This window comes from Zingiber officinale, chromosome 8B, assembly GCF_018446385.1.
Source record: "Zingiber officinale cultivar Zhangliang chromosome 8B, Zo_v1.1, whole genome shotgun sequence".
Classification (NCBI taxonomy): Eukaryota; Viridiplantae; Streptophyta; class Magnoliopsida; order Zingiberales; family Zingiberaceae; genus Zingiber; species Zingiber officinale.
Window position 1 is genome coordinate 18,219,250 of NC_056001.1, and position 20,474 is coordinate 18,239,723.

Below are 20,474 nucleotides of genomic sequence, written 5' to 3' on the forward strand. Positions count from 1 at the left end.
CATCCGCCCCAATCAACATCTTTAAAGACTCAATTACATTACCTCTGACTCCTCTGTCTTCTACTGGCCTACCTTCTCTAGAGCTTAAACACAAGCTTTTGTTAGGCACCTTACAAGATTAATTATCCTTCTCCATTAAGGTTGGTCTCATCTATATGTTACATGAGCATCATCATGGATATAGTTGATCCCCACCAACCACCAATCACCCATCAGATAGATGCATGTAATATTATTACCTTAGGCGCATCTAGCTGATCTTTACAAGGTAGCATCTCTACATACCTCATTATACACAACAGAGTGATAAGGTCAATTAAAAATTAAGTGATGATTATTCAACCTATGTATGCCATTTAATTGGTGTCATTAATGCTAATTGAGATCTTTATTTAATGTTTTGCAATGGTAATTAAGTATTTACAAATAATTCAAATTTTGGATTCGTTTTGGGATAGAATAGGACTCAAAATCAAGCTAAAGTGGTCAACCTTGAGTGAAAGGTCAATTTACACTAAATCAAACTGGATTCTAGATGAAACATTCATCATTATCAAGCCATGTTTATCCAAGTTGTTTGCAAAGCTATATCACAAGTAAAAAATCAAATTAATTAAATCATTCTTTTACTACATTAAATAATGATTTTGATGGTCTCCATATCACCTTTCTAACATACATTCAACTCTAATATATTAAACTCTTCTACCTATATAATCTAGTAGAGGAAACATATATTTTAATACTTGATTATTCTCTTGTTAATGATTATACCTTCTCCCAATGACATTCCCTTTTCCTTGTCACCCCAAGAAAGATCTTATTTATCTTTCTATATCAAAACCAATTGTCTTACCTCTTCCAACCTTGGACCTCCTTCCTCTCCGTCTTTGCGCTATGGCAGCACGCATGACATCTTCAACAAGGCAACAGTGTCTTGCAAAGTAATGACAATCTTCAGTTGTTTGTACATTTTGGATACATGATAAACCACTTATCAAAAAAAAATGACAATCTGCAGTGTTTAATCGAAGTTGTGAATTTTTTTGTGATGATGTCCTTTCTTTGATGAGTTCTCTAGTTGTCTTGGCAATTATCAAGAGGCATCGTAAGCGTCTAGAGCAAAGAGGTGCTCTAATAGTTCTATGGGTAGATGACACATATTGTAATCTATGAGCTCTAATTCTGCCATCCTAGCTTCTTCCTTTGAATGCAATACGAAGAAGATGGAGTTCATCCTTTTATGTTATTTCATGAGGCTTGCTTGATCGTGAGCCTCATTTGTTAAGGTTGCGATGAGAATTAATCTTGTGGCATTGAGAGTTAATCAACCTATTCTCTAACAATTCTAGCTAACACCCATTTAATTTGACCTCCAGATTCCCCTGATTCAAGTGCAGGATAAGTTGTACTACACAATCCAAGAAAATTTATAACCTGATAATATGCCATGGCATTAAGAAGATCAATTATAGATATAACCAAATCTTCCTTCATTTTCACTTCATTTTCCAGAATAGAAGAAACAGTCAAGTGCAGCTTTTTTATCTGAAAAAAAAATTAGGAGAATCATGAATGTTAATATATGTTTGTGCTTACATTTTAATAGAAAAGAAGAAAGAAATCTGTGATCAAGATTATCCAGACCTGAACCGCTTCTGAGACAAGGCTGGCATTCTCCACTGTGTATGACTCAGATCTAAATGCTAGATAACACAAGAAGGAAAGAACTCTAGCAGCAGCTGCTTGTATTGCCTGAAGGAAATCAAAGAATCCAAAAAAGCTCTTAGAGGTTTTCAAGTCCAAGGAAACAGAAATTAACTTAAATCATATGCTTGTACAACAAAGTAACTATGAAACTGATCCTTTATGAATGCTAAAAAGTCGTAGAGATCCAGTTTCAGAAAATTAATTTAATCGGCAAGGCAATATAATATGCAAAACCAAAGCAAGGCCACAGATCACCGAGATTGAAGAAACGTGCCTAAAAAATCAAAAACAACTTCCAATGCCAGTAATGGCTGGGTGGGCTCCATTCTGCATTGGTTTTTTTTCACAACCTTTGTGAACTTATATATTTGATGTAAAAAAATTGATATCCTTCCTCCAGGAGGATAATCACACACTCTAAGAGAAAAAACTGAATTACTTTAGTCACTTGATCATGCCATCTCCAACTTAAGAAATAAAATGAGGATTCTTAAGAAAAGCATCTATTTCCTGAATTTAAGTGAGATGAAAAAGGTTGGTAAAAGAAACATAATGCTAGTGTTCTGAAAAAGGTTGGTAAAAAACAGCATCCAGGTGTTTCTCTGACGATTCTCCAAAATGATAAAGTCATAAATCAAGGAAATTGAAAAACAACCCACATATTCACAATTCTTAGGGGAAAGCTCGGTGGTCAACTGTTAAATGATTTCTAACAGGAGCTCAGATCACTCACATAACCTAAGGCTACTAAGGGAAATAATGCCAAATGTAATGCAAAGGAGAATTATTCACCCTGGACAACCCTAAGTGGTAGGACGACCATGGGTGGTGTGACGACCATGGGTGGTGCAGTTTTAGATTGTGGGTCATTCATCGATATATATATATATATATATATATATATATATATATATATAGAGAGAGAGAGAGAGAGAGAGAGTTTTGTTATCCTGCACACCCAACATATTTTTTCAAAATGGAATTTTTTTGTGCTTCATACTATGACCCAACCCCTAAACCCTAAAGGCAAAATCTTATTGGCACAACAAGAAGCTTAAAAAATAAACAAAAAAAAAAAATCAACATTTTCTTTTGTTTGTGACTGTCGCTCATGATTGCCGTTCATGAATGTATGTATGTATGTCTCACTTCGTACTATGTAGATTGTGGGTAGTCTGCTCCTAATAAAATGTGTGTATATATGTTAATTTCCTGATAAATTTCAAAAAGAATACTTATAAAAGAGGTAACATAAGAAATGATGGACCTACTTAAAAGAATTTAAAATAAAAATGTAATAAGTGATTAATGAAATTAAGTTGACAAAATTTGATAACCTTGATTATTATTATTGCTCATTAGATTATTTTATGAGATATACTCATTATGTATTTAAGAGTTTTTTACTACCAAGTTTTTTGTTGAGATTTATGCAGTACTGGTGGAGTTTCTTCATTGTGTGAAGTTAATTAGCTTAGTTAGCATTTGTGTATATTTTTGCTTTGTTATATTATTGTAGTTCACAACAACTCGTCAAGGTTTAAAATCTCGACCCGTGCTGGAGTTTCGGTCTCGGACCGGAACGATACGATTTCAGTATCGTATCGCGCCGATATAGTTTCGGTATTTTTTAAATATAAATATAAATGTATATTAATATTTGATTATTAAATATGTTTTCTATTTTAAGATGGTGAATTTATATTTTAATATTTTCTAATAAGATAATGCCTATTAATTTTTAATAAAAAAATATTTTAAAAAATAAGTAATTCTTAAAACTCAAAACTAAATTTAAATTTTAAAATTATTTTAAAATTTTAATTTTTTAATGTATTTGTAAATTTTTTATTTTAAAAATTTATCTGAAATGTTTAACAAATTATATATTTTGTTAATCTTTTAGATTATTTTAAATTTGTTTAATTTAAAAATTATTTTAAAAATTTTAAATTATTTTATAAAATATTTATTAAAATTCAAAATTATTTATAAATTTTGAAATAATTTTTAATATTTTATAATTATTATTGATTAACTATTTTAAAAAATAGATATTTAAACAATAAAAAATAAACTAAATAAAAAAAACTAAAAAAATCACGGTCATGATGGCACGTGGAGACCATCTCTACGCCACAATCCCCGTCGAGAGTTTAGGAGTATATAATATTTTATTATAATCTTTTAGAATTTTAAATTAATTTTTATATATTTTAATAGGATAATTTAATTAAGACTTTAAAAATGTATTTGATTATTTATTTAAATTAGAGATAATTAGATCATTAAAATTAGAGATAATAGGATATGCCCCTTTAGCACCGCAGTGGGCATCACAACTGCTGCTGGGACTAGTGCCGGATTCGTGTCAGTGTCAGTTGGCGGGTAAAACGAGATGTTTCGCCCATTTCGACTGGCTGAGCATGAAATCTCAATCCCTAGTTCACACGCGACAAGCCTATCTTGTGTGGGATATGACAGACTCCTAACAAGTAACTAGTGACAATTTTGGAATCGGTACAAAAGGATTAATTGTGGTTATTGCCAAATCCTGACAATTTAATGAATAGAATTCCTAGTATTATTTATCAATATAATTAAATTATTGATATTGCTTTGGTGTTGCCAATTTGATTTACATGGTGTAATATAATTGCATTTTGTTTGAAATTATACATTCAAAACATAAAATAACATAGAGAAGATGTGTATTATTATGTGTTATTTTATCTCTTCTCAGAAACAAACTCATTAAGTGTCTTCTATAAATTGTCAGATATAAAGGGTATAACTTGTACTAAGCTTAATTAATCTTTTGGTATGATAATTTTGTAGTTTAATTAGTCGTTCATTGACCTATTTATTTTGTTACTAATTTCTTGTATGCCTATATAGTTAGAGGTGTAACAAATGAACCCCACCCCAGTCGACTCAAAAAATATCAGGTTCAAGTTGGGAGTTTTTGGGTCTGGGTCGAACTCGGATTCAACAGTTTTCGGGTTGGGAATTTTCAGGTCAAGTTCACTCAAATTTAGGGTTTAGTGGGTTTTTTTGGATTAAATTAAATTTTATTTTGAAAATTAAGATGTTTTTATGTCAATGTTAGTATATCAATGATGGAGTATTGAGATAAAAGTGAAGAATTATAAGAAAAATAGCCAAAGAAAACGTTTTTAATCAGATTATTCGGATTGGTCAGGTTGGCCGAGTTCGGGTTGGGATTTTTTATTAAAAAAAAAAATCAATCCGACCCACCCGAATAGATACCCCATAATATAGTATTTTTGTGGGTAGGTATCGACATTCACTCATGTCTTAGCATGAGGTGTGTCAACACTTATAATGAGGATGAAAGAATTGGGAAACATGTATAGTGTTACTAAAAATAGGCCATCAAAAATGTTTGCAAGCGAACAATATATAAGGTCCTTTAGATCAAGGAAAAAAATGTCTTCCTAAATATATATTTTTATATAAAAGTAAAGATAATAGTAATACTAAGTCCAACAAGAGTAAATCATAGTAATGTTTCAAACATTTATGTTCCAAATGAAAAGCTTTTGACGCATTCAAAGTACAATAAAAACCCAAACAGATGAAAAATAAACACGATAAGACAACTCTGATTAAAAAATGAATGTCCCTGTGACACTTTTAAAAAGGTTTTAACTGCAATAAATTATAATGATTGAAGTATTAAAAAAAATACATAGAAACATGAATAAAAAAATGCGAACAAACTTACAGAATTTTCAACAAAGGAGATCGATGAAATTGCTGCTTGAACAACAGGCATTGGTTTTATCATAGGTGACAACATTGTCTGGACAAAAGCTGAAGCTTTTGAAGGAAGTTCCTGAAACATTTTTGTAAATGAAATTTCAGGTAGTGTCTACAGAATATAATTAACTAGCACATTTGATATGAATCTAATATATCTAAATTAACTCTTGTTAAACAATAACTTTAGACTATTTGTTTGTGATCATTCCATGAAGGAAAGTCAAGAATTGTAATAATTAAATAACATTGTAAAAATTAATCATTCAAATAACTATTAATTTGTATACATGGTTTGTCCACGAGGCTTCATTTCCTTGACAAAATATCAAGAAGTACTTCAGACTAATTATTAATGATTACTTTAGTGTTCACAATATATCTGTTGTTTTCAGAAAACAATTTGTAGTCCTACATGTGGATATGCCACATATAAAATAAATGGTTTTGGATGGAAGGATAACAGTAAGCAACTTTTTTATGTCAATCAAATTTCTCCACTTCAACATCCAGCAAAACATAAACATTGCATAAAGAGCATTACAAGCTAACACCTCACATAAACATGCCAACTTAGAATTGAGTAACAATTAATGGAAAAAGTTTTACAACTCAACATCTGTCACATTAAATTTCAAGAAGACTGTTTCTTTGATAGCTGTTCACTTGTCATAAGATATATTGATTCTGAATAGTTCGACTTGCATGCAAGCAGAACGAGCATGTTTTTAGCAATCCTCCACAAGTATGAATGACTAGGATTCTTCAAAAAATAATGACAAATAATTAACACTCTCCATCACAGAATAACATATATTTTAAAACATAAAAGAATCTATGAACATCTGAATCCAAAGATACAAGTAATTGTGTATATTCATTGCATATTGACAGTTGGGGATCAATGTTCATATGGCATTTGTAGGATGTCAAAGAAAATCCTTACTTGTACACATCTTACAAACAAATTCAAATACCTAGGCTTTATTTCCTAGAAAGTAAAAAAAAAAGTCAGGAAAAGAAAGGCGGATAAAAAATAATACACATAAGAAAAAATTGTGAAATAATTTCCATATCCAATTGTTTCCTTGGAGAGAAGAAAAGAGGGAGAAGAACTAAAACTTTTAGACTTTATTTATTAAAAATATTAATAATTAGTAGATTTGAAAAGGAAAAAAAACATTTAAAATTATTTTAAGGTTAAATTTGAGCTTCATTGCATGCAAAAATGAGTATTTCATCCAAATCAGATGTATAGAGAAAGGTGAGTTTTCATCCGAGTTTTCCACTAGAAAGTAGATGTATTGAGAAATAAGATGATTAGAAATTTGAACTGACATCTTGTTTACCTTCTATAAAGGCCATCTATTTAAACATAAAAGTGAGTTAATCATCCCAAAGAAATAGACTCCTACATTCTATAAAAATAAAGAAAAACTCAAATAGTAGTAACTACAGCTGACCTTGAACAGAAAAAGAAATCCTCTCATTGAAAAATAAGATTTTAGTTACACTGGCCTTTGCCGTCATGGTCGGTCCTGAACCCGGATAAAAAAGGAGGGTTATGTTAGGTTGTCGGCCAACGTTAAAACTATGGCAAATGTTCAATGAATGGATCCATTAAACTATTGTGCTAATACTAAGTTGCTCCCTGGAAGGAACGCGTTGCAGGGTCCAACTGTAACGTCTCAATAAGGACTGTTACATCTCCAAAACTTGGGTGTAATGCTAAATATACAAAAAGTTCCGTTGTAGGGTCCAACTGTAACATATTGGCAAGGACCGCTATATCTCCATGAGAACTTAGGTGTAGTGTTAAATAGGCAAGAGTTCTCACATCATAGGTTGGATAAAACAAATATGATAAGAAAACTAATAGTCTAAGATTTGAAACATGGAACATAGTTACTATCACTGTTAAATCAATGGAGGTACTAGATATGATGATTAGAAGAAGAATTAGTATTTTGTGTGTACAAGAGACAAAATGGGTAGGTAAGAAGGCAAAACTGATAGAGAACTCAGATTTTAAGTTATAGTATACATGAAATAGTAAAGCAAGAAATGGAATTGGCATTGTTGTAGATAGTTCGTTAAAAGATGAAGCAGGAGTAGTTAGAAAAGAAGATCGAATTAAACCCCTTAAAATAATAGTGATGAAAGAAACTAAGAACATAATTAGCGTATATGCACCGCAAGTAGAATTAGATGAAGCTACCAAATTAATATTTTGGGACGATTTAGATGAAATATTACAAAACATTCCGCCAAATGAATGACTTTAATAGGAGGTGATCTAAATGAGCATATCGAAGTAAAAAAATGAAGAATATGAGAGAGTACAGGGGTTATGGGTTTGGAAAGAGAAATGAAGAAAAAAAAACTATATTAAATTTTGCAATAGCATATGACCTTATATCAGCTAATATATTTTTTAAGAAAAGAGAAAAATACTTAGTCACAAAAGTGGAAATAATAAATCACAAATTGACTTTCTTATAGTTAAGAAAAATAATAGAAAAATTTGTAAAGATAACAAGGTCATCCCTGAAGAAAACTTAGCTACCCGACATAGATTAGTAATGTTGAATATATACCTCAAGCATAATATCAATAGAAAGAAAATATATACGACTTCTAGAATTAAGTGGTAGAAATTAAAAAATGATAAACAAATTATATTTAAGGAGAAGGTAAGAGTACAAGTATTAGGTGAAATATATAGTGACTCTAATACGACATGAGATAAGATGGTATCAAAGTTGAAAATAGTAGCTAAGAGTGTACTCGGTGAGTCAAATGACATGCACCACATAATAAGGAATCTTAGAGGTGGAATGAAAAATTACGAGAAAGTAAAGAAAAAACGAACTTATAAGGAATTATATATTTGTAAGATCAAGAAAATTTTTAAAAAATATATAATAGTCAAGAAAGAGACTAAGAAAGTAGTGAATGAAGTAAAAAATGAAATTTTTGAATGATTATATCAAAAATTGTATATAAAAGAAGGGGAAATGGATATTTATAGAATAGCTAAAGTGAAAAAAATGAAAACAGGAGATCTTATCTAAATAAAATATATTAAAGAAGAATGTAATAGAGTACTAGTAAACAATAGAGAAATAAAAGAGCGGTGGAAGATGTATTTCATCAACTTTTTAATGAAGACTTATGTAACCAACTTAAGTTAGATAATTTAAGTAGATCAAATGCGCATAGAAATTTAAATTTTCATGATAGAATTCAAACTTCAAAAGTAGAACAAGCTTTAAATGGGATGCACAATGGAAAAGTCGTTGAACTAGATGATATTCTGATAGAGATATGGAAGTGCCTAGGGAAACAAGGTATTGAATGACTTACAAAATTATTTAACATGATATTGAAAACAAAAAAAAATATCTGATAAGGGTAAGTACTCTAGTTCCTTATGTAAGAAGAAGGGAAACATATAAAATTATGCAAACTTTAAGGGTATTAAACTAATGATTCATACCATGAAACTTTAGGAAAAAGTAATATAAATAGATTAAGGAAGGCGACAACCGAAAATTAATTTGGGTTCATGCCTGAAAGATCGACAATAGAAGCTATACATCTTCTTAGACAACTAATTGAAAAATATCAAGCAAAAACAAGATCTACACATGGTATTAATTAACTTAGAAAAAGGTTATGATAGTCCTAACAAAAATTATATGAAAAATTCTAAAAAGAGAGGTGTTAGAGTAATATATATTGAACTAATTAAGGATATGCACGAGGATGTAATAACTAGAGTAAAGACTTTAGGCAGAGTAACTGAAGCATTTCCAATAAAGATAAGGTTACATCAAGGATCAACTATAAGTCTCTATCTTTTTACACTAATTATGGACGAAATCAATACACACATTCAAGACACGTAGTGGTGCATGTTGTTTGCAGATGAAATTATTTTGGTCAATGAAACACGTGAATGAGTAAATGCTAAACTAGAATCTTGGCAGGAAATACTAGAAGTGAAAGGTTTTAGGCTTAGTAAAATAAAGATAGAATATATGGAATTTAAGTAGCAATATTAGACGTAATGCGACAATTGTTAAGATAGGAGATGATCAATTGCCCGGAACCGAGAGCTTTAAATATTTAAGATCATTTTTGCAAAACGATAGATGGATTGAGAAAGATGTCTTACATAGAAAATACAAACAGGATAGTTGAAATGGAGGAAAGCGTCGAATGTTTTATGTGACCAAAAAGTACCTCTAAAACTTAAAGGAAAATTGAAAGTTCTACAAAACCGCAATTAGACATGATATGTTATATAGAGCTAAATGTTAGGTTATGACTCGAGCACATGAGCAGAAGATAAGTTGCAAAGATTAGGATGTTAAAGTGGATGTGTGGACCAAGGATGGACAAAATAAGAAATGAAAGCATTAAAGAGAAAGTCGGAGTTGCATCTATTGAGGAAAAATTTCGAGAGGCACGTTTAAGACTCCAATTAGGCGATGTGAAACTATGACAAATACGCATATCAAACGAAGAAGAGGAAGACCAAAAAAGGCTTAGTTAGCAATAATAAAATAAAGTAAAATTTATTTAAGTATAGATGATGATATAGTAGGAGATAGAGCTCAATGGCATAAAATGATCTATATAGCCGACCCCACCTAATGGAATAAGGCTTAGTTGTTGTTGGTCTTTGTTGATTAAATTCACCTTGCTAAGAATTTAATTATCCTGAGAATTTAGTTAGGACTCATCCTTCAAGAATTTAGTCATATTCATAATCTAGAATTAAATTCACATACTTGGATAATAAGGAAATGGTGATCAGGAGTTTGGGAATAATGTAGGACCAAATTATCAGCCATATAAACAGGTCATCAATCTAGTTAAATTTAGTCACATTATTTTAGGAATAACTATGAGATATCAATCAATAGATTAGGACAAATTTAATCAAAATTTAGACTCCAATAAAGCTGGGATGTTGGTAACTTTAAGGTTGAGCTTATGGCAGCATCAAATAAGAATTTTTGAGTGGCTTCTACCTCATTCCTAATTTTTTGTTGTGTGAAACAAGCCTTATAACCTGTCTAGATCCTCCTTTCTACCAACTGCTGTAAATTAACCTTACATATATCATCTGCTCCTATGCTATATTATAATAAAATGGTATTCGCTGCCTCTCGGTAGGTTAGCCATGTAACTGCAGTAACAAGCATAGCTCACCTATCTCAGAAATTATACAATACAGTATTGAAAGAAAAAGAATTGATGATTTAAAAACAATTAATTATCTCCTAAAAGATATTTTTAAAAAATGAATTACTTGCATCAAGTTACCATTGCCATTAAGTCAAAATCCTAATCACCAGATATGAATATTTTACCTGTGATATATTCGCCATAATAGAACATAACACCTCCAATGCAGAACAGAGAGAATGCTGAACACATTCAATCTCCTTTGGTTCATAATGGTAACTGATATACAACCTCTAATATTTTTTAACATTCACAGAGAATAACTGTTAGAAGCAGGAAATCTATGAAAATAGGAAAATAGCAAGAAAACACAACAGGAGTGCATACCAAGTACTCAATTGATATACCCAAAATTCGATAAAGGATATTGTGGATAGAGGAGTCACAAATTAAAATATCCCAGAAGATACAGTGAAGCTTTTGTGAGACTTCGGATGCTTTAATGCAGCTTTTCATTAATTCAAAAACCTAAAGAACATCATCATTATTGAAAATGTTCAATTTCTCCAAATAATAAAACAGAAAAATAAATTAATAATAATAATAAAATGTAAGCCTTGTTAAAAATGCAAAAGAGATACAGCCTTAAAAATGTTTCAGAAATCAAGGATAAACACATAGACAAACACTTATCCTCACATAGAATGAACTGAAAAATGTAGGAAGCCACTGAAAAAAATTACACAAGAAAATACTGCACTTCTCAAGAAAATTGAAAGACGATTTAACAAAAATGTCAATCAAAAGCATAGAAATAACATTATATTTTATTCAAAAGAAAGCACTGATAGCAGAATAAACCTTCAATGTCACTTTCCAATGAGAATACTTTGACTTGTATTTCCACTGCATATGATCGACAAATATGTATTGAAGCGAAAATACAACAAGAGATGAAACCAAATTATCCTCGACACCTTTCTCCACAAGTTGAACTGTGAAATCAAGAACTGCAATGACAAGATAGTATCCATAGTCATGAATGTTACTTTGTCCATCATGAAATTGACTTTAAATTTATCAAACAATGCAAATACTACATATGAATATATTCCATAATCTGAGTAGTAGATATGGTGGTTATTCAAATTAAATGAAATTAACAAAGAAGAGAACATTTGAGATATCAAGCTTGTTAAAGTTGATAAGCCAACAATGTAACACAATCTTGAGCCAGCAGGAAAGAGACCAATTTATATTTATATGTGCATATTCTTAATGCTCCCTCTTTATGTGTATGTGGTGTAGGTGGGGTGTGCTTCCTTGATTGACCCAAACCCAACACATGAATTGTCATGCAAGATTCGAATCCTAAATCTCCTACACTGGTGAGTGACAAGTTAAAGATGATTGGATAACCACATATCTCAAAGCTCGAACTGTTAGGAAAGCAACTAATTTTTATATAATGGGTCACTGCTATTGTGCACATAGGACAAATGGGTAGGAGTTTCCTACCTTCAAGATACCCTATGATATCCATCATGGATCAAAGATATAAGTTTTTTTATGACAAGGAGGGGCATTTTAGTATTTAAGTATATCAAGGCCCCTTGTTTTTAGAACGCAGGACTAAAAGAATACATATTTATGATTAACATTTTCTTCTTAGATTTTGTATAAGTTCTAGATCTATCTCTGTCTGAATATAATAATATCAAAACTATCTAATTCAGCTGACCTAAACTAGTGGAATCAATTATTTTCTACCTGGTGAGTTTAGTATCAATCCCCATTGTGTAGTTACCTTTGGTCTACAGAAGGTCAGCAACAAATAGAAATTTAAAAGGCTCAATTCCATCATGAAAATATCAAACATGAAAATAATATTTTAACAAGGCAATAGTTTTATTTATGTATTCATGTTCATAGTTCATGTTCAGGCAGGCTCTCCAAATACCACAAAGCAGTAAGGAACAAACATTGTGGCTCACAATCACCACATTGTCATAGTTAAAACTTATGCAAAGCAAACAAAGATATTATTTAAGAAGAAAATACAGAAAGGATAATCTATGAAGTCTAGAAAAAATATTTTAACAAATACAGAAAGGATCAATTAATCTATGAAGCAATCAAATTGTAGACAAAATGTTTAATTTTCATGAAATAGACGAGCCTGAAACAGCTAATGCATCAGTATAATCATTTTCCTCAGACTCTTCCATCAACATTCTAGCAAGACCTCCTGAAAGCATCCATGCACCACTGAAAACAAAAGGAAGAAATGTAACACTCCATAAGCATGAGTGACTTGTTACAAATAAAGAAGAACAAAGTTCAAACTGATAGCTGCTAAAGTTGCATTACTTCTTAACTAGAATCATACTGTTAAAAGTTCTTGCTAATTTCTAGGAACTTCGTGGACAATTACTTTTGTTAAAAATACAACATACACGAGATGTATAGTTAATGAATTAAAAACTATATCATCAAGGATCAATCGCACAGACCAATGCGTAGTATTGCTCAGTTTACATGCAAAACCTCGAAAGTTACCTTCTACAAGAATTGCAGCATGATAAAACATAAGCAGAAAGAATTAGCAAAAGAACTAAATAGAAATTCATTGATATTTTGCAGACCTAAGGACAAGAAAATTAAACAATTTGCAAGAAACGAATGAAGAATGAAGTAGGACAATGTGTTCCATGAAAATCAAACTAGGTCAAGTGGCATGCTTCTTGCGCAAAACATACAAGAATTCCACTATGCAGTATGCTCTATTTACAAACAGAACCTAGAATGACACATTTACAAGAATTCAATAATGATAAAAGAACATAAAAACATATGCAGAAAGCATTAGCAAAAGAAATAAATAGAACTCCATGGAAATTTTGCAGGCCAATGCACAAGAAAACTAAACAATTTGCTAGGTACAAAAATAAGATTGAAGCAGGATAATGTATTCCATGAAAATTAAATTAGGTGAAGGGACAAGCTTCTTGTGGAAGCCTTCTGGAAGCCCTACATTTAGTAATAATTAAAAAATGAACTCAAAATCTATGAGTGATATTTTGGTACAGGAATAGTATTAACGAACAAACATAGTGATGAATTACTTTATCAAAAAACTAACTCATGATTAGGAACCAATAAGAATTCTGAGCAACCATTTAATATCTTAAAACTCAAGTATATAAAGAATTTACCTTGAAGTGTCACTCGTATGTATATGGAAGATGTTTAATCTCACCACTGCCTCAATGACATGAGATGGGGCACTGCAAAATAAAGAGAACAAAAATCACTAACATGAAAATTTCAACATAAAAATAAGAAAAATAGAACAAAAAGGGACACTGGCAATTTTTAAAAAGAGCCCACAGTTCAGTATACGAATAAGTTATAACAACGGAATAAAAATCACATAAAGGAACTACTAACTAAAATTAAGATTGAATCATAAGGCAGTTGTGAAAAGTTTTAGGCTACAACATTTTATTAAATTACAAGATAAAGTAATAAGTAACATGTACAAACTCGTCAAAACTGCAAGGACCCTATAGACACCATATTAATAAAGGGGAAAGTAGGAAATGCATTCTGAGAAATGATTGTAAATATCAATCATTGATAACAAACAAAAGTGGAGCATCAATAGATAATTTCCATAAAAAGGTGCAAGCTACTCAAGAGGGAAAACAATTTGAGTGCAACTAACAAGGAAAAAAAGGCAGAACAATGACCTAACTTGTTACCAACTACAAAATAACTTATTCCTTAAAAACTAAGCAATAGAACAATATATTCCCTAAAAACATAGTGACTGAATAACCTATTCTCCTGGACAAGATCAAATTTTACCTTGTTCATAATGACTAAAAAATAAAGTTTTATAAGCTCTAAAATCTTGTAAAAAATAAAATCTGAAACTTTAAAATTATTCTAGCATCATTCACATACATGACAACCTCATGTCCTAGTAAATTATCAGCATCTTTTCTTTGTTCATCTTTTCCAATAAAACTGAACAAATGCATCATCAATTTAGTTCTAACCTCCCATAAATAGAATTTCTTCATTAATGTTAGTTGGTAGTCCCTTCTAATGAGGAACTATTGTATCTTCACTTTTATACTTGGGAAATCAAGTTTTTTTATCGTCATCTTCTTTAGACATCCTTTCTCAACAGAAAAAAATAATTGCATCTTTTTTCCTTCTGATTCCTAAAGAATTAAGCATTGGCTATATAAGCATCTCGGTTTGGGCCACCCCTTCTAAGGAATAAAGAAATTACAGAGTCTGCACCTCCACTATAGTCTAAGATGTTAGTGCGGAGGATAAGTGCTAACAGTAAAATAAAAGGAGTGAAATACGCGAATAAGTCAATGTGCAATGGTGAAGGCTCAAATGTCGCCCAGTAAAGCAATAAGTGGTTTAAATTGAAAATTTGACTAACATTTAAATAAGTTAACAAATCAAATAAATAAGCATAATTAGAATCAAATATTCTTACAGTATTTTTCAGTGAAGAATCTGATACAAGTTTTCATAAAACAATTTGAGCTTATTAATGCAAGAGGAAAATCTAATACAATTTCATTCATAGTGTTACCATTCATATAAACCGAATAAAACTTAATATGCTGGAAAGTAAAAGGTCACAAAAGAATTCTTTGAATGATTGGGAAAAATGGCTAGAGGGGAGGGTGAAAAGACACTTAACCAAAGTCTAACAAAAGGACCAACTTTAACCAAATGTGAGACAATGCGCCTAAGGATAAATAAATTACAGCAGAAAAGTAAAACAAAATTTGCAATCAATTCACAATGACAAAACCATTAATTTAATTATGACAAGAAATAAGAAATTTTGTAGAATATATTGTAAATATCGATAGTTTAACTTAGGTGAATCAGATTTTATTTGATTTGATTGTTTATTTGATTTGATTTTATTGTATTTCATTCCATAAATAAGTAGGGAAGAAGTGTATAAATAAGCAATGATCCTCATGTACAAATTTAATATCAAGAATTCAAAAAATTCTTCATTCCCGTTTTTTCTCTTTCTCTTGGCAGATTTCTTCATAGTATTAGAGCATTAATTTGTCATTGAATCTATTATATCACAAAGGTTACTTCCAGCACAGTTAGCCATCAACCATCTCTTTCTTCAAAGCGCAGCAAACTCTTGCCAACCACAATCTTGTTCTTGCCCATTAGTTGCAACACAAAACAAAAAGCCATGTCAACCCCTAATGCTCCCGTCGGAGTCGAAGGCTCATATATCTACCCCTTTAGCACTAAACAGATTGACTTGTTGATGAAGATGTTGCGTGAACTACTACTGCCTCAGCCCATCTAGAGCCCACTGGTTACTCAACTCACAATGAAGGTAATTTCCATAATACCTTAAATATAAACAGGTCTCTAGGATAATGGATTATTGACTCGGGCGCATCAGATCACATGATGAGCAATATATCCCTCAATAATTATGTTCCATACCGAGACAATTCCACTATTCGTGTTGCAAATGGGTCTGTCACAAAAATCATCAATGTTGGTTCCGTAATGATAACGCCAAATATATACTTGAAAAAGTTCCTATATTGAAATGTAGTTTATTATCCATAGGAAAGATGACTCATGATTTAAAGTGTCTTGCTAAATTTTCTGCTAAACTATGTGAATTTTAGGATACAGAAACGAAGAAGGCGATTGGCAATGCTGAATCGTGCTCCGGACTCTACGTTATTCACGGAACTTTGCCCCACTGCAAAAATTTAGCTAGCTACCACTCTACCGCTTCCAAAAATAAATATGTCAAAACATGTTATGGCACTATCGTCTTGGTCATCCAAACTTTACTTATCTTGCAAAATTATTTCCAAACTTATTTCTTAATGAAGATGTGAGTTCATTTTGGTGGGAGTTCTGTCAACTTGCTCAACATACACGAGTATCCTTTCCAAGCTTAAATTACAAACTATCTAAACCCTTTCACTCATTCATAGAGACGTTTGGGGGTTGTCCCGTATTAAAACTCTTACATGAAATCGTTGGTTCGTTTTATTTGTTGATGATCATTGTCAAACAACTATTACAGCCTGTAGAGATTTGACAAGCTGTGAACAGATTTCACAGCTTGTATAGCTGTGTCAAATAGTAAATAGATTTCACAGCTTGTACAGAAATAAAACAGCTACGAGCACAAAGTAGAAAATCAAAGGATTTAGTTAGAAAGATATTAATTTCTTATATACAGAATAATTAGTTTCTTATTCTCTCATCTATTGCAATGTTGTATATAATGAGTATTCCCATTCTGAATGTAATAGAATTTTGAGTAATATCAATTTTATCCATTTTATCCACATTTTTTTCACATGGTATTAGAGCTTTAGCCTTCATTGCTAATTCTCTTCTCTACATGTCTTCATCATGGCCGATTCTCAAACAATCATTTCCAATAACCCTAGCCAATCTATTGTGTTTGATGATGGTAGTTCAATCTAGAAAATTGGTGATCTGCAGAATATTCGGGCTTCCAATCGACTCAACGGGAAGAACTACTTAAAATGATCCCAGGTTGTTCGTACATACCTCAAAGGCAAAGGAAAACTTAGCTATATCCATGGGACAGGACCTGCCACAACTGATCTATTTTTTTAGGCATGGGATGAAGAAGACTCTGTGATTATGTCTTGGTTATGGGATTCCATGGAACCATCCATCAGTGATACATGTATGTTTCTCTCTATTGCTCATGAAATTTGGGATTACATTACCCGCACTTACTCAAAAGCCTGTAATGATGCTTAAGTTTATGAACTCAAAGTTAAAGCAGGTGCTACTAAGCAGGGAGATAAATCAGTCACTAAATATTCCACGATTTTGCAAAATTTGTGGCAAGAACTCGATTACTACCAAGTAATTGAGATGCAATGTGTTTCAGATGCTGCTATTTTGAAGAATTTTATTGAAAAGGAGCTTGTATATGATTTTTTGGCCGACTTAAATCCTGAATTTGATCAGGTCCGGATCCAAATCATTGGCAAAGACTGCATATCGTCCCTAGCAGAGGTGATCTCTCTACTCGGGCTGAGGAAAGTCGATGAAGTGTGATGCTTGAGCCCCAATCCATGACTGGATCATCCCTTGCTGCTAAAACTGACTCGCAAAAGAAAGATAAGTATGGTGTGACTCCGATTAAAGACAATAAAGTCCATCATTGGTGCAACTACGGTAAGAAACCTCGCCACACCAAAAAGACAAGTTGGAAACTACATGGTAAACCACCAAGTCGAGAATTGGAAAATCGTAGGGGGCAACACAAATCTCAAGCACACCTGATCGAGCAATCCCATATTGAAAGCAACCTAATCCTTGGCAGATTCAACAGTGCAGAAATTGAGAAACTTCGAGGATTGTTAGATTCTCTTGATAAACTGTTTGGTGCATGTCTTTAACTCTCTCATGTACCCCTGACTCTCTTCTTATATGAATACCTCAGACAATTTGTTTGATAACTCATGGATAATAGACTCTGGTGTCACAGACCACATGACCCCCAATTCTCAAATTTTTCACACATATAACCTCAGCCCAAGTAATAGACAAATTATAGTAGTCAATGGATCTTTAGCAATTGTTGCTGGTTTTGGAAATGTTCATCTTACTCCTAACCTTATCCTCAAAAATATCCTCCGTGTACCACTGTCTGCCAATCTTGTTTTTGTTCAAAAATTAACTACCAAACTTCACTGTCATGTCATTTTTTTCCCCTTCTTATTGTGTTTTCCAAGATCAGGACTCGGGAAGGAGAATTGGACTTGCTAAGGAACATAGTGGTCTTTACTACCTTGAATCCACTAAGAAGAATAATTTGTTTTTATCCTTTCACAGTTCTTCTAATAAGGACAATATTTAGTTGCATCACAAACGTCTTGTCATCCCTCTTTTAGAGTTTTAAAGGTCATGTTTCCTCATCTTTTTCAAGGATTGGATATTTTTGAATTTTAGTGTAATGTTTGCGAATTGGCAAAACATTCTCGTCTACCCTTTCCTATTAGTAAAAAAAGAAGTTTTACTCCCTTTCATTTAATTCATAGTGACATATGGGTCCTTCTAATATTCCCATTGTGTCCAGGGCTCGATGGTTTATCTCCTTAATTGATGATTGCACTTGAGTTACATGGGTATTTCTCCTTGAACAAAAATCTGATGTCAATATTATTATCCTAATTTTCACTCAATGATTCAAAATCAATTTGGAGTGAAAATCAAAAGCGTTAGAACCGATAACGCTAGAGATTACTTCAACCAAACTTTGTCCTATTTCCAATCCCAAGGGACTATTCATGATTCATCATGTATTTATACACCCCAACAAAATGGAATAATAGAAAGGAAAAATGGACACTTACTCAACTCTACTCGTGCTATTCCTTTCCACAATAATGCCCCTAAATCCTATTGGGCAGAGGCTACCCTTAATGCCACATACATGATAAACAGACTTCCTTCACATTTCCTAGATAACAAGAGTCTCATGCAACTCCTCAATGAGTTTTATCCTCATTTCAAAACCACAAATGGACTTACTCCTAGAATTTTTGGGTACACTGCTTTTGTTCATATCCACTTCGAGGTAAACTAGATCCTCGTGCCATCAAATGTGTCTTCCTTGGAAATTCATCCACTAAAAAAGGGTATAAGTGTTACCACCTTTTATCTCAAAAGTTTTACATCTCGACTTTACCTTCTTTGAACATACCCCGTTCTTCTCAAGTCCTATCCTCAAGGGGAGATTTCAATGATAAAAGATAGTACTTGTGAGCCATTTGAACCTATTAACGCTCTTGATATTCCTCCTACTCAAGTTCATATCAAATCACCTTCTATTCCATCTAGCGAGTCTCCTCCTAGTGATACTCTAAGTATCCCTCGAGTGTATTCTAGGAGAAAGGCCGCTCCAAAAGCGATACAAGTCCAAGAACCGATTGGTTCTGTTACTTGGATTTTCTGCGCTGTCCTCCAAAGGAAAACTTTAGATTGCAAATTAGATTGGGTTCATTGATGAGGCGTTTATTTTCCCTTCTTGTATCCAAGGAATCCGATTATATTTTGTGGGTTAACGAAGTTGCAACGTTTTCCTTGTGTTGCTGAAATTTCGTAACAGGTTGGGTTGTGACGATTTGAATTTGATTGGGTGATGGATTTGTTTTTTTTCTTGCGTTGCTGGAAATTTTGGGTCAGTTATGGAAATGCTGAGTGAGCTGATTCTTCAGATGGAAAGTCTCAGTTGTGTTGCTGGAATTTCAAAAACAAGTTTTAGGAAATTGGAATTTAGGATGGTTTAAGTTGTTGTACTTCATGGGTCTCTTAGGATTCAAAGACTGTATTTGCACTGTTGTAGCTCTACGCACATCATGATATGTATGTGTTAGGATTACGCTCTGGTATGATTGTTTAATTAGTTTTATGTAGTAAACGATAATCTTGCTTGTTTAGCTTTATTTAGTCAATTATATTCCATGCTTATCGAACTCATGTAGGTAATGGTATGATTGTTTAATTAGTTTTATGTAGTAAACGATAATCTTGTTTGTTTAGCTTTATTTAGTTAATGATATCCATGCTTATCGAACTCATGCAGGTAATGGTATGATTGTTTAAGTAGTCTATGTAGTAAATGATAATTCATACTCATTTAGTTTTATCTAGTTAGTAATAGTCATGCTTAACGGGCTCATGTAGTTACGATACAC

General features: G+C 32.1%; 1 protein-coding gene across 3 annotated transcripts in view; it reads right to left on the reverse strand.

Annotated features, from left to right (window-relative positions):
• The window catches only part of LOC122016720, a 73,042-nt gene that overhangs the window by 16,343 nt on the left and 36,225 nt on the right, over window positions 1-20,474 (reverse strand). For all 3 annotated transcript variants that reach the window (XM_042574111.1, XM_042574110.1, XM_042574109.1), the window contains exons 17-24: window positions 13,908-13,979; window positions 12,872-12,960; window positions 11,554-11,702; window positions 11,080-11,220; window positions 10,878-10,985; window positions 5,459-5,569; window positions 1,648-1,755; window positions 1,438-1,548 (exon numbers count right to left, since the gene is read on the reverse strand). In XM_042574111.1, coding sequence (XP_042430045.1) covers window positions 1,438-1,548; window positions 1,648-1,755; window positions 5,459-5,569; window positions 10,878-10,985; window positions 11,080-11,220; window positions 11,554-11,702; window positions 12,872-12,960; window positions 13,908-13,979 — 889 coding nt within the window. The remainder of the gene's footprint in view (window positions 1-1,437; window positions 1,549-1,647; window positions 1,756-5,458; window positions 5,570-10,877; window positions 10,986-11,079; window positions 11,221-11,553; window positions 11,703-12,871; window positions 12,961-13,907; window positions 13,980-20,474) is intronic.